This window comes from Primulina eburnea, chromosome 5, assembly GCF_022965805.1.
Source record: "Primulina eburnea isolate SZY01 chromosome 5, ASM2296580v1, whole genome shotgun sequence".
Classification (NCBI taxonomy): domain Eukaryota; kingdom Viridiplantae; phylum Streptophyta; class Magnoliopsida; order Lamiales; family Gesneriaceae; genus Primulina; species Primulina eburnea.
This window is the reverse complement of record NC_133105.1, coordinates 3,200,829-3,215,852: the sequence shown is the minus strand read 5'-3', so window position 1 is coordinate 3,215,852 and position 15,024 is coordinate 3,200,829. Positions and strand designations below refer to the sequence as shown.

At 36.7% G+C, this 15,024-nt stretch overlaps 2 protein-coding genes across 8 annotated transcripts; one reads left to right on the top strand and one right to left on the bottom strand.

Annotated features, from left to right (window-relative positions):
• Positions 1-942: 942 nt before the first annotated feature.
• Positions 943-4,683, bottom strand: LOC140832346 (probable polygalacturonase). Its single transcript, XM_073196316.1, has 5 exons — positions 3,857-4,683; positions 2,954-3,074; positions 1,953-2,201; positions 1,568-1,721; positions 943-1,476 (listed from the first exon to the last, which is right to left on the bottom strand). Exons 1-5 carry the CDS (start codon positions 4,412-4,414, stop codon positions 951-953), a joined length of 1,608 nt encoding a protein of 535 aa, XP_073052417.1. The 5' UTR covers positions 4,415-4,683; the 3' UTR covers positions 943-950.
• A 3,464-nt stretch (positions 4,684-8,147) lies between these two features.
• LOC140832345 (uncharacterized) lies at positions 8,148-12,901 on the top strand. Of its 7 annotated transcripts, none has more exons than XM_073196314.1 (3): positions 8,148-8,584; positions 9,882-9,961; positions 11,966-12,901. In XM_073196314.1, exons 2-3 carry the CDS (start codon positions 9,959-9,961, stop codon positions 12,887-12,889), a joined length of 927 nt encoding a protein of 308 aa, XP_073052415.1. In that variant the 5' UTR covers positions 8,148-8,584; positions 9,882-9,958; the 3' UTR covers positions 12,890-12,901. The 7 variants fall into 7 exon arrangements, with proteins under 7 accessions (XP_073052415.1, XP_073052412.1, XP_073052409.1 ...); XM_073196311.1 differs by having other exon boundaries at positions 8,149-8,584; positions 9,592-9,961; XM_073196308.1 differs by having other exon boundaries at positions 8,149-8,584; positions 9,528-9,961.
• The last annotated feature ends 2,123 nt before the right edge of the window (positions 12,902-15,024 follow it).

Below are 15,024 nucleotides of genomic sequence, written 5' to 3'. Positions count from 1 at the left end.
AGAAAAAAGGTAAACATAACTACACATGATTTTTCGAAAAAGTGGGTCTCGTGTGAGACCGTCTCACGGATATTAATCTGTGAGACGGGTCAACCCTACCCATATTCACAATAAAAAGTAATACTCTTCGCATAAAAATTAATACTTTTTCATGAATGACCCAAATAAGAGATCCGTCTCACAAATACGACCCGTGAGACCGTCTCACACAAGTTTTTGCCTTTTCGAAAAGTTTTTACTAACTTCATGAAAAAATTAAGATGATATTTTTATGCAATTTCTAAAAACACAAATTTAACTTGTAAAAGAATGGTTTGATTCCTAACTCAAATGTTACATCAAAATAGCTATTTTCTGTATGATTTTATACAAAATGTTAATATAATCAATCATCTGATGAGTTTTATATATATTATTTTAAATTAAATCCAGATTATCGTTATAAATATTTTACGTAAAAATACACATGAAGTTTAGTAGGTCTCTTGTGAGACCGTCTCACAAAATACGATTCGTGAGATCATCTCACACAAGTTTTTGCCCAAAAAATTTATGTAACATAGAAAGGGACTTGATTCATTGATCAAATGGACCACAAAAATGGAATGTAATCTAAAAGTTGAACCATCATAATTTAACTTGAATAACAAAACTTCAAAATTGTACTTTCATGGCCAATAAAGGACGTTTTCACATTGGCCAAAAACAAGAAAAGGAAAAAACGTAGGATGTGTGGTTCGTGACCAGAATAGGGCTCAACGGAGAGAAACTAAATAAATTATGACATTTGCCATGACGTTTCTATTAGTAAATGATGGTAATTTTTCGTACCTAATCATTTTATGACTATGAAACCTACAGTCGTATTAAATTTATAATCATTGATCAAACGTTTATCTAAAAAAATGCACGTATTTCAAAACTCCTCATCGCCAGCAAAAAAAAAAAATTCAAAAATCATAATCAACATCTGATATATTTTGAGCGAGGGATGGTCTAACCAAACGTCCCCTCTCATCGTACAAATCCAAATTTTCACAGGGAGCGGGGAACACAGCCCCTATAACGCGTCCCTGCACATAAGAACACTGGAAAATGTGTTTCTTTTTATAGGTTATCCCCACAGACATGTCCTGGAAACTCACGTTCCATATAGGAATATCTCCACTCCCATGTATTCGAACTGGAACTCGAACCCCTTCACCGTGAACCGAGGTGTAACTGATATCTTCCAGTCGAGGAACAGCCTTAGGATCGAATCCCTCGTCCGGATGTTCGTTGTACTCTGTCTTGATGACGATTCCCACACGAACATTCTCGAACGTCAGGTTTCTGTATGTTATGTGTTTTACATATCCTCCTCTTCCAGGGGCAGTTTTGATCCGAACAGCTCGTCTGGAGTTCCATACATGGACATTTTCTATGGTGACATTTGACACTCCACCAGACATCTCACTGCCTATTGATATACCCGCACTGTGAAAGAAGGTGTCTCGTTTACTATCAGAATAAATCATGGAAAACAGGCGCATACAGTAGGTGGTACATACAAGAATATATCACTCACCTGACCACGGAGCGAACAACGAGGTTTCGTATAAGTATATTTGTTGAGGGTCTTCCATAAGCGATTCCGTATTGATCCCAACCACTCTTTATTGCAACGGCATCATCCCCAACACTTATGTAACAGTCCTCGATCACCATATCTTCACACGAATCTATTCATCCAGAGTCAATCATCTTAGATAATTGGATTCAACGAAAGGAAAGGCTTCATAAATTTCGAAGTCGACCTCAATATCTTTACACAATCACAAAACATACTAGTATCAACTATAATAAAATCTGATCGATAAATTGCATTTTATAAGTTACATAACAACAATCTGAAAATGAAGAACTTGACCGTTTAATAACAATAAAGACAAAAGCAAAGATAATAAACTTACCGGGGTCTATGCCATCAGTATTGGGAGCTTCAGAGATGGGAGACAGTATGGTTACGTTTTTAATCGTAACATTCTTGCAGTCATACGGATGCAAAGTCCAGAAAGGAGAATCACGTAATGTTATGTTAGAAATCAAAATGTCGCTAGACCACATGATCTGAACGAGTGGTCCTCGGGTGTGACTAAGAAGCTTTTGCCTAAACTTCTTCCACCATGCTCGACCCTGACCGTTAATGGTGCCGTTGTGACCTGTTATCAGGAATTACATGTAGGTATTTTCCATGACAAATGTATAACTATATCTGAACAAACATTTTGCACACCCTGAAGTCAAGAAGATTCAAAATCATAAAAAATCAGTTCTCATTTGGAATTTCCTGTGGTACTATACTATGTTGCACACCAGTTCCATTAGGAACTAAAAGCTTTATTTATTCATTTTTAGTAAAAAATAGAGTTCCATTATCACAAAAAAGTAAACTACCCCCAAAGTTACCCACCCTCGTGAAAACTATGACATGGAAACCAACAAATTCAAGGAGTGCTTCTGAGTCAAACCCATGAAGATACACACACAAAATCATCTTTTCCAGGTATCATCTAGACCTCCATGAAAATCAACTAATCCACAAGAGAAGTGTGTTAATATGTTAGATAAAGAATTTTCAAGTAAAGTATGATAGGATTTACATTCGTTGCTACTCTCTACTAAAGAAAGATATTCACACTGAGTGTTTCTTTAGATTTCCAATGTTCACAAGGGCGGCGCTAGGAATTCGAGCAACCTACTAGAATCTCTAAATTTAGGGGGAAGGGAAATTTTACATTGCTGTTCTATGTTATACAGAAAAATACACCTGGTAGTACATGAAAATTCAAAATCACCCCTACTAGTAAACCTTTGGCTCAATTGTTGAGGGGGCCATCCGATGTTCCTATGAGGAAAAGTATTTGATTCCCTCCTTTCTAAAAATCCTGAAGTTCATCACTAAAATGCTGACCTGTAATTACAACGTCTTTGAGATTTTGTCCGTGGATTAAACTTCCATATCGAGGGCCTGGATGCTCTCTCCCATATCCATATGAAGGCAATGGAGGCAAGAGAGGCCAATATCTCTCATCCTACAGGATATTGCAGAGTATGAAAATAGCAATGAGCACAGATTATAAAAACAATGAAATGATAACCTCGAAGAAAGATGATATGTGCAACGATAAAACCATCCAGCTAATCAAGCACACGACTTGACTTCAAGAACCACATGGTGACGTCTAAATCTCTTTCTTAACCCATGCTACTTAAAATTCGTTTAATAAAATAAAACTAACAATATTCAGCATGAAAAATGGCGATGAGCTTAATTTCCAATTTTCGCTTCTTCTTCCAATTTTCCTCATCCACATTCAACCGTTAAAATTTAAGTTCTCATAAGTGGAATAAATAAGCAGCTTGGCTAACCAACAGTGCCCATGCTTGGTCTCACAAATCTACCAAACACCTTTAGGTACTTCACAAAACAGTGTCATGAACGAATTAAGGGCACAAAGAAATCACATTAGGTTCTCAAGAAAAGTATTTGGAAGCAGGTGATACTAAAGTTCAATCCAAAAACTTTATCTATTCGGGCTGAAAGCATCCCAAACTTAAGCACGAAGACACAACTTACTGCTCGATGGATGTGGATTTGAAGCATTCTGATTTTTCAAATTTCAGTTTAATTTGTTCAGCATTTAAAATTTTTAATGACTAGATACACTCTCCATTCCAGGAAAAAAAAACCCATGTATTACATATATCAAGCTGAAAGGGACCGGGAAAACCATGATTAAAAAATCTACAACCTAATGGAAAATTTCAAACCTTTAGAATGAATATTGAGAAATTCCAAACCTAAAGGACTCACATCGATGCCAAGAATAACAGCATCCTCAGCAAGGAATAAAGTCATATGACTCGTGAGATTAAACGGCGCCGTAAGCCAATAACCCGGCGGCACATTGAGTTGACCTCCACCCCTCTTCCCGAGCTTCGAAATCGCCACCACAGCCCTCTCAAACGCCGCAGTATTCACAGTAACCCCATCTCCAACCGCCCCAAAGTCTGTCAAGTTAAAAGCAAAAGGACGTAGCCGAGGGAACTTCCGCGGAGCAAATCCTCTCCGAAAACTGAAGAGCCGACCGGACGCCGCGTTCATCTGCCAATAAAATACAACGAACAAAAGGGCCAGCCAAATTGCTGCCAGAATGGCCTTATGGGTCGAGAAAAGAGCGGTAGGGATCCAGCGGCGATTGTATTGGTGGTGGAGGTAGTTAAGGGATGGCGGGGACCGACCATCTCCGCCACCAGGATGGCTGGCTTGATGTGGATGGTGATGCCGTCTCCACCATCTGGATTCAGGCACTTGTGTGAAACCTTTGAGCCAATCAAGGTAATGCAGCGGTCGGAATTGGTGTTTGGTCATTCAAAAGAATCATTTTGGTGACATCAAAATCCTGAGAAGGTGAAGAGTCCGGATCAGCAGCCTCTACAAGATGAATGTGGAGTGCATTCAAAGGTTGGTAGAGTGAGATTCAATCTGGGCAAGACTTACATTAACGATAGATACAACAGTCGGGTTAACGTGCTGCCTTTTGGTATCAACTACCACATGTTACACAAAGAAATCATTGATCCATATATAATCGCTTAAACACGAAAATGTCGGGTCTCCACTTACAAAATGTTATTAAATTAATTATATCTTTTTATTTTAATTTCTATAATCGTCGATCTAAATCCATTTCTAAGCATCAAGTTTCAAGTTTGGAAAGTGATGTTATTCGAGACCCAATTATAATTACATTCATAAATGAGCAAGTTTGGCAAGCACTTGAATCCCAAAAGGCACCGAACGTTCCACTCGATTAGCAAGATCTTCGTTGGTACAAGAAAAGTGCTAGCTATACTTGATACTTAAGAAAGACCAAGAAATCAATACAAATAGAGAAAGAAAGAATTACACAGAAAGGATAAAAAAGAGTGGGCCATTTTCCTTTTCTCAAGAATTTTAGCAGTCTCAAAAAATACTAAGCAAAGTAATTTTATTTTAGTCTCAGATAACTCATTAGTATACCTGCGGTTCGTACGTATGAAAAGTACCATATATGCGTCAATAATTAACGAGAATGATGCAACAAAATAGAATAATCTGTGAGCACCATCTATATGTTGATCTTCCCAACCAACAGGACGTGTCCGATTGGCGTGGCATCCGTAGGCTTCAAGTCACAAAGAGTGGCCGACCAGTGATGTTGGTACTAGGAAGCCGATAAGCCTATCCATCAGGCCTTGCTGAACCAAGAGCTTTAACAAGACCATACTCATGCAATACATCTGCAACATCCGATGTTTCGTTGTTGCCGCCTGGCACCATGCACATGAGAGACTGGAACTGTTGCCTGCCCCATGAATCACCAACAAATTCTAATGTTTTGTCTTGCATTCTGCAGGCGAGAATGGCATTTCAGAACTTTTTCCTGCTTCCTTCCTAAAGTGCAATACAGATGCTGCGTTGTTCACTTCAAGCAACAGGTTTGGACTTAGTGGTGTGCTGCGTGACGAAAATGGAGAGTTTATAGCACGCCGAATGCAACACAACGCCGGAAATCCTGCTGTCAAGGAATGCGAAGCTCTTGCGCTACTCCAAGCTATTACCTGGATCAAGGAAATGGAGCTTGCAAATGTGATTTTCGAGCTTGATGCGAAAAATGTTGTCGATGTCATAAAAAACCCGATAGATGATGATACGGAATTTGGATCTATTGTGCGCCAATGCAAATCTCTTCTAAATCAAGGAGTATCGCGCTCGGTTCAGTTTGTTTATAGATAAGCAAATGCAGCAGCTCATGCCCTGGCCCGAGCGGCTCATTTATATGCTACTCTTTCTACTTATTTTGAGATTCCGTATTATTTGATTGAACATTTAGATGAGGGTTGTAGCTCTTTACATGCTTAATAAAATTTCCCTTAAAAAAAAAAAGAATTTCATGTCACCATTTCCTGTGACATGCAACATTTTTTTAAAAACATTCTCTCTTATTTAGATGAAATAGGAGAAATCTAAACAGAAAAATTGTGCATGCATCATATTGATGAAGGCAAATGCTAATAAGCTAGAATGACCATTTTTGGGGAGGGTAAATCAAGGGGCAGGAAACATTATATTATATCAAAATCGTATTTTTCGCAATTTACATGGATAACAATTTAACTTTTTTGACACCATTCTCACAACTTTGTTAATGACATTGTTATCAACAAACAAGCGAAGAGAACACTAACCATCCAAATTTTTTGCATTTTTAAGTTTCGATTAGAAAATATTGAACTTTTATCAATCTGCCAAAAAATATAAATATAGCTGCTGATAATGACAACTTGAATCTTTTAAAATGTACAGTAGTTCATGTATAATGTATTTTACTGTTGTACTAAGACCGGCAAAACTATTCTATCTGGCCTTCATATTGAACAATTATTATCATACGTTGGATTTTCAAATGAAGGAACTTGGTATATGACCTTTCTTTGTCTGGACTTTCTTATCAGTTGCCGCTGGAATGTTTCCGATTCGCATGCTATTGAAAAAAAACTTGAAATAAATTACAATGGAACAAAAAAATTAGCAATAAATTGATCAAAGGCATTAAAAAAAAAAAAAATTAAATTGATCCAAACATAAATTTAAAAATAAAAGGAAAACATTATGCAATTTTGGAGGACAACCTTTCTTAATTTATGTTATCCTCCAAACCATACTCCACTGCTACAGTGGTCGTCCTGATATAGAAAAATCGTTGTAGCAATATCGGAAGGAAAAAAATGGATTTAAAGATGGGTTTGAGCAAAATCTGTCTTTTATTGTGGAGAAATCGTCCACAATAGAGAGCAATTTGAGGTGTCCTAATAAAACATTTTGTGTCCTAATAAAACATTTTTCCGTTATCTAATTATCTTCTTCCTTTTAATATCATATTTCTTCTTCTTAGTTTTTCTGACATGGTTAGCTATACTTGCAAGAGGAAAGTCATCTCGAACAATGCTTATTCTAATAAAAAAACACATGCACTTTGATCAGTTTCTCTTGGTTTTTATAGAGAGGATTATGTGAATTCATCTTATTGAGACCGATTTTGAAAAGATCACAATTACCTTGCACTACAAGAATAAATGTTTATGGTGACATTCATAAATGTCATCATATTCAATATTTAGCGACATTTAAGTTTTAGTGACACCTCTAACAAATGTCATATATTCCAATGTCGTCTTAAACTTCCTGACATTTGTTAATGTCATTATAAGATATTAATGACAACTTCATACGTGTTACTTAACATTTTTTTTTAAATAACACTAACGAAATTTCAAGATTTATATATCATGAGTACATGTGACAATTTTTGATGGAAAATTTTGAAATGGGGCGATTTTTCAAATATTTGAAACAAATCGGAGACGGATATAAGAATGTTAATTTCATTTCCGAACTCGCTCCAAGGCCTCCGATAATAATATAATTACTTCTAGTAATAATAATGATATTTTTTAATAATTAACAAAAAAAACTCAAATTCATAACATTCAAATCTCATTCATGATCAAACTCGTCACCGCGTGATTATTACATGGTTTCATTTTTGTTGTTTATTAAAATCAAAAATTACAAAAGTTTGTATTGTTTAAGTAATATTATTATTTATATGTGTAATTAGATTATTGTATTAATATTCTTTAGGTGAATGTGAAGATTTTTTTGTTAATTAATCGATATTTGAAACACTGATATAGATAATGATCTAATTTACATCAGGTCGGAATGATGATGATAAATCCGGTCACCTCCTTATCGTTTCTAAATTATTTGAAGCGATGACGTAGATTATGATAAAAATTTAACATCCATGAAGTCGAGAACAGAATTTTGTATCCATCATGGTTGATGGATATAACATCGTTGGATGCTATTAATGTTTAATTGTGTTTTCTCAAAAAAAAAAAAAAAAAAAAAAAAAAACAGAATTTTGAAGCCAATTAAATAAAACCGAGTATTAGCATCTGATGGACGGTTGAGATTTCCCACCACTGAAATTCAATCTTTGGGTGACTGTATCCGATGGACGGTTTAGATTGCACAATTAACCCCCACTGAAATTCAAACTTTCAGCGATGGTATTCGATGGACGGTTGAGATTGCACACAAAACCCACTGAAAATCAAGTTAGAATGCACCCTCCACCACTGGAAACTTATATCCGATTTCTGAATTCTGCCGCCATCTAGACGGAGTTGCCGCAATATCTTAACTGACGACGGTGCCATACTGCCATTAGCTTCGGAGAGTAACAATCGTGGCTTCGATATACCGATCGAAATGCCTGGATTTGCTTACCGCGACATGAAATTGTTTTCGATATATTTCTGGCCGGAGTTCTCCATTACCACCTCGGGCCTGTCCTGGTGGTGCTGGAGTGTCGGAGTCGCTCGCAGGGATCTTCACTCGGGCCTTCGATGAGGAAAAACAGTGGCAAGTCCTTCGGGAGGCGGAGTGAATTTGAAGGAGGGCCTGCCGCTGGAAATATGGATGCTCTGTGTACGTAGCTTTCTCAATTTGTGTGTTAAAAGTCGGTCAATTTTTTTGAATAGGTGATAATCGTGGAAACTATTATTACTGAAAGTGATCATGCTTTTTCGATCGAGCTAAAATTTTTGTCCAACGTTCTGGGTTCTTTTTGCCTTCTTAGATGGAGTGGGTTTTATTTGTGCTGGTATATTTCGGGAAACACCCATATAAATTGACGAATATTTCTTGAACACAATCCTCTGCGTGAAAATGACAGTCATTGATGATGACCTAAATCGATCCATTTGGAGATTTAACGGTAAAATTGAAAAGCACTAATGCTATAAAACTGAGTCACACTTGGCGGCTCTGTTGAACGAGATTCTGAGCTGACTTAGGTGCACAAATGAGGGTCTTGAGATTTTTTTTGCTAGATTGTTTTACTATGAATGGTTTTGTTACTTCGAAATAGAATTATTATTTGTGCTTTTGTGCTTTGGGATTTCAGTGAGATGCATAGAAATCTATCATTGTCTTCCATCTATCTGCCTTCACCGCCTTCATGCTGTTCTTTGCATTTCTATCTGACAATTCATTTTATAATGCAAGCTACGTAGGGCCTGTTTCTATGAATCCACTAGCCACTAGGATATGAAAAACTGTCAAAGGATGCATTTCCTTTTTCTCTCTCGTTGTGTATATCGACATCCTTAGCTCCCTCTCTCTCAGCTTATGATATGTGGCTTATGGATCAATGTAAACACCGCTAAAGAAATTTAATATCTTTCCTTTGTGTCTGTAGCACTTTATGAATCCTGACCACAATGCTTTTTCATGTAGCTCGAGATAATGTACTATCTTTATTGCTCTTCCTCGCATGCTTCTGCCTGTTGTAGTAACTAATTTAGCAATTAAGCCTAAAAATCATTGGGCTGTTTTATAACGCGATCACTAGATTTTTATCAATTTACAGCGTCCAAAGTTTCCAAGGCCAGTAATTTGTGTGCTCATGAGAAAGTTGGGATTCTTTTTCTAAGGTATTGCTGGTGCTAAAGTGACTGAACCATGTCGATCTCTCCACACTGGGAGAAAAGTTGCTGCTTCCATGCCGAGTTTGACTACAGTCGAGTCTCTATATGTTCTTGTAGATTCATGCATGATGGTCTAATGTTCTGAATTTACTTATACTTTATAATTTTATTTCTTTTTAAAATATTTGGACTTTTAAAATGTTATGTGAAATTTCTTTAGTGTCTCAGTCAGTTGGTTTCAATATCTCGGCCAGCCGATAAAGTATGCTCATTGTACCAGAATCATCAACTTTCAGGAATACCAACGGCTGTAGGAGCTCATAATGATCAGGAAAGGCTCTAACAATAATGGATTGTCAGTTGAAGACCCCTTATGGTATGGTGTATGATCTAGCTTCAGATAAAATTTAGGTTATTCATTATGATTTACAGTATAGTTTCCGGTATGATTTCTGCTATCGATAGTTATTTGTTTGTCAACATTGCTTAGATCATTGTCCAGATTCGTACGTTTTTAACATTCATACAGATTGCTGTCATGACCTCTTCCTAGAAATGTTGTCATGATTAAGTAGTGATTTTTCCGTACTCAAAATTTGTCGTTAGTTAAATATTATGTCATTATATGCAACAGTGGATTGTTTAGGTTGCAATTTTCTGACGTATGAATTGTACGGAATAGTTAGAGATACCTTTGTTTCACAATATTGTCGTTTACGACTTAAGCCAAAATCCGCCATCATTCATTAATATAAACAGCCAAAATTATGAACGATTACGTTACGTTGATTTGAACAGCATAGCGACGAACATTAGATACTTGACCGAGTGAAGACACGGTAATATTTATTTTTCATGGAATAACTGGCAGCTTCGAATTAAATGTACAAAGTTCATTCCTACTGGGTGGCACAAGGTATCTATAAGAAAGATTTTGTTTTTTTTTTTTGCTTGATATTACTACTCCCATAAAGTAACTATGATATACCCTGAGATGTGGTTGTCTTTATGCGGTCCTATTGTGGGTAATTTTTTCAATCGACAGGTTGGCGGAGCTAAAAATTTATCTTAATTTGATGGAAGGGATAATCATATCATTAAGCTGTTAACTTCTCGTGTGATTGCTCTAATTCTGTGGACAACTGATGTTTTTGCGACAGTCAGCATTTGAAAAGCCATGAACTCCCACCCTGCAAATATTTATTAGCAACAAAATGCATGCAAGTATTTAGAAAACCTTAATCCTAAAATTTTATTGTGCTTGGATTTTTTCTTCTTAAGGTTATTATTATTTTGGTTCTATGATGAGTAGATTAAAAAGACTGTGTGAGTTCAAATGTGTTCACAAGTTTATTGTTAAGCTCTGCCAGAGTACATGGTTAAATTTACGTTGCTTTACGTAAGTTTTCTAAAGTTTAAAAAAAGTAAAAAGTGTGAAATGGACTATTCTTTTTAGGTTTCGTAATTGAGATGAATGAAAGAAGACATTGAACCGGGGAAGGTTGAATGGAGAAGTGTAGAACTTTTGGACTCATTATAATAGTCTAGGTTTTGTAAATTTGTAATCCCTCGGAAATTGAGGATTTGGTGAATATTTGGTTCTTTGATTTCATCACCTTTCTTCATGTGCAACAAGTGTAATGCTTTCACAAAGGCTTACTGACTGAAATGAAAGAATCGTGATATACCATGGGCTTATTGTCATAATCTCAACAATCACTTTAATTCACCTACTAAAGATTGTTTCTCTTTGAAAATTTCCTACTCAGCACAGTTAATGCTTGTTTTTTTGTGAACAGTAGATAAGAACAACTTAATGCCTTAATCTACCAAATTTGGATGTGCTTGTATTTATAAAGTGTGTTGGGTCGTAGAGTCCTCTTAAGAGAAAAGGTTCTATTCAAGAATTTTTTACCGTAAGTCGCCTTTGGTTTTCTCATAGCAAAGAAGTCTGCTAGATGTCTTAGTTTTGAGTTTGATATAAATGATATTTTGAATCAGCTGCGTGGCTTTTCCTGAAGAAAAATGGAGTGAGGATTAATTTCCCATGACTTCCATGAATATCTTCTGACTGACTTTGAGCATCTGTCTCTCTGATTTTAAGAGGATGACTCAGATAACATGCATTCTTCTTCATTTTATTTAATTCATTTGAATAGATTCTCATTTCAACCCTTTTACAAATTTATTTTCAGTTCCTCCCCAGAAAACACACTCGAGCACTCACATTCTTGATTTTGTGTTTCTTGATTTTCTGGGTGGCTCGTGGTTACTGCTAATTACTACTCTATCACAAGTCCTGTTTCTCTGTTTCGCTTTTGTCATTTTGTTATATCTAAGTTTTTACTTAGAATTCAGGTTTGAATTTCATGCTTAACAGGTTTGGCATCTTACGGCTGTGGATATTCTCATGGATGGTTTTATTCCCCCTGTTACACTAGAGGAATCCAAGATTTTTCAGAAGATTGATAGACAACTGTACACAATTCTTGTGCGAGATCTTTGGCGAAATCCCTTAGAATGCCTGCAGATCATGGGACTATGGCTTTGGTTTGAACGGGTAGGCTTTAGCAGTGCCATTAGTAAGATCTTATCGCAAGCTCTGTTTCTTATCAACGAACTTGCTGATGAGGCCATAGCATGCCTCAAGTGCATGGATGGTGACCAGTTCCCACTCCAATTTGAAGCAACTGAAATTCCGCTCACTCAGAGCATCCTGCAAAATAACGTCTCTCTCAAATTTTTCCACCTCCATCGACTTACTGCTCAACGTGAAATTCAAACCCTGATTGAAGAAGTATACATCCCTGTACTATCCGACATTATGGAGAAAGCCTGTTATGGTGGTTTTGGTGAAAGCGTGAACGATAGCCAGATGAGCATGCCAGGCCATGCTGCATCAGGTTCGAACCTGATGATGTCGCAGCCATCTTGTGATAACCCTTTGATGCAAATCTTCTCTAACATAAACATTCATGGAGGCACCCCTCCTTCCCAAAGCAATGTGGCTCAGGCAAATGAGACGGCACTATGCGAGAGGACCATGTTTGCTACATTCTCTAAAGGTTACCCCGTCACTGAAAGTGAAATAAGGCAATTTTTCTCGAGGGTCTATGGGAACTGTGTAGAGTCGGTCCACATGCAAGAGGTTAGGGTCGATGAACAAGCTCTCTACGCAAGAGTCGTGTTCCTCAGGCCAGCTTTCTTAGACAGCATTCTTAATGGGATGACCAAAGCGAAATTGTCCATCAATGGCAAGCATGTTTGGATGCGTAAATTCGTGCCAAACAGCAGCAGACCGTAGCCATGAGGAGAACCCGACTCCTTTGACGTACACCCCCATCTATGTTTCCCAACTGTTGTCTTTGTTTCGTGCCTCGCTGGTTTGTTTTCCAGTCTTTTTTCTTGTGTCTGTCTACCTTGTAATGTTTTAGGATCCAAGTTGTGTTGCAGTCTTTTGTTTCCGTAGTGTTGATGGGGGCGGTGCATTTCCTAACTAATAAAAAGATTTAGTGTAACAATGGCTGTTATCTATTATTGATTATTCGATCACTGGACTTCGATGCAGAACACCACACACACACACACACACACACACATTCGAGTTACTGTGGTTTGAAAATCCCCAAAAAAATTAAAATTGTGTTTGATGCTGTTTAGGGCATTTTTATAATTTAATCCATGATGAAAATGTGAAAAGATGTTTCAAAAAACATATATAAAAATATAGCAGAGTAACATTGATAAATAAATTGGAAAGGAATCTAGTTGCTTGATGCAAAAAGCTCGAGCAACATGTGGTTAAACCATAGTTAACCATGTCTCGATAATATCGCCCAATTAATTATAGAATTAAATGAAGAGATATTGAAATTTAAATGAGTAATATATCAAATATAATTTTTTTTAAGATCATTTTTGTTTTTATAATTATTACGTTAAAATACATATCAACATGCAAAGATTTCCATGCATGTGACAGTTTAACTTTGAGCTACACGAATCGGAAGAATTTTCAAAGTTTAGATGTTTATTAACAAACAGCTTTCTCAAGACTGAGAAGTTAATCAAACAAACTGGATTTTCTGAGACTCAAAGCCGGAAAGTTTCTAGCTAGCTAGGATCATAAAATTGGCTCGATGATCTCGTTAAGTGGGGGGTTCGAGTTCTTCCTTGGCGATCAAGCTGAATTCCTGCATTGAATTATGCAATCACAGTCACGATTTAAATTATCCTCAAAATTTGATGGACAAAATATGATATATCGTGGAGAGTCCAGCTGCCGGGGAGATCACCTGCTGGTGGCTACCTGGATTCTTAGGGAAGAACTTATAATTTGATTTAATTACAAAAAGAATTCGTTTAATTGCTGATAAAGATTACCGAAGTAAACAGAAGAAAATGCTTGAAGCAAGTGTTGAGATGAGCTGCTTCTTCTAGACCCAAAATCGATTTTTCCTTTTCCCTTTTTCAGGTGGAGATTGATGGACTATATATCAGCGTGTTGAGTCGGGCGTGCATGCACGCAGCCTAGTCATCTGTTTGTGCATGCGTTTCTGTCTCCCTCTCCATAAATATGTATTGTCAGTGTGTGTGTGTACATATATGTGCGTATGCATTTGGTGGAAACAGACAAGTTTTTTTAGGCGCTGCCATTCTCACCTCGCTCCTTCATTTCAGTATATATATATATATACACACACACACACACACACACACACATATACATACATGGGTGTGCGTGCAACGATATTTTTTTACGAATTAAGATAGCATAGAATTCTTAATTACTGTTTTCTCCGTGATTTTGCCGAGCATTGGAAACTCAGTGAAAAGAAGTTGTTACAGTGGGGAATCGATTCATCAAAAGGCTAGCAGAACATCGTCTACCGTACCTATAGGCAGGCGAGTGTCGATTGGAATAGCAGGAACAGATTTTCAATCATGAATTTACTCTGGAACTAATGGAACCGCCAACATTTTCGCAATAACCGAAATGATAAAAATAATAGGATTAGCAGAGCCTAAAGTTTGTGCAGCCTTCTCTAAATTACGCTAACCATGTAACTCATATTGATCAAGTTTGTGCAGCAGCTCGCCCAAAAAATATTGATAAAAGAAATCGAACTCATAAATATTGATCAAATACTCGAATATTACACCAACTCAAATATCCTGAATATATACATAATCAAATTTTTTTTGTCCAACTGTTCAGTACAATAAGCAAAAAACTTCTTTTGAAAAATTAATCAGAATTTTATGGTGACCGAGGCTAAAGCCCTATTAACTTTGAGTTTAACATTTTTGTTTCCACCCTTCGAGAAATGGATTATTTATAGCGTTTATTATATATATTTATTCGAAAATCATAACAGTGAGTAGAATGGAATCCATGTTTCTTTCTTTAAAAACTTACATATTCTGGGATTTCCATAA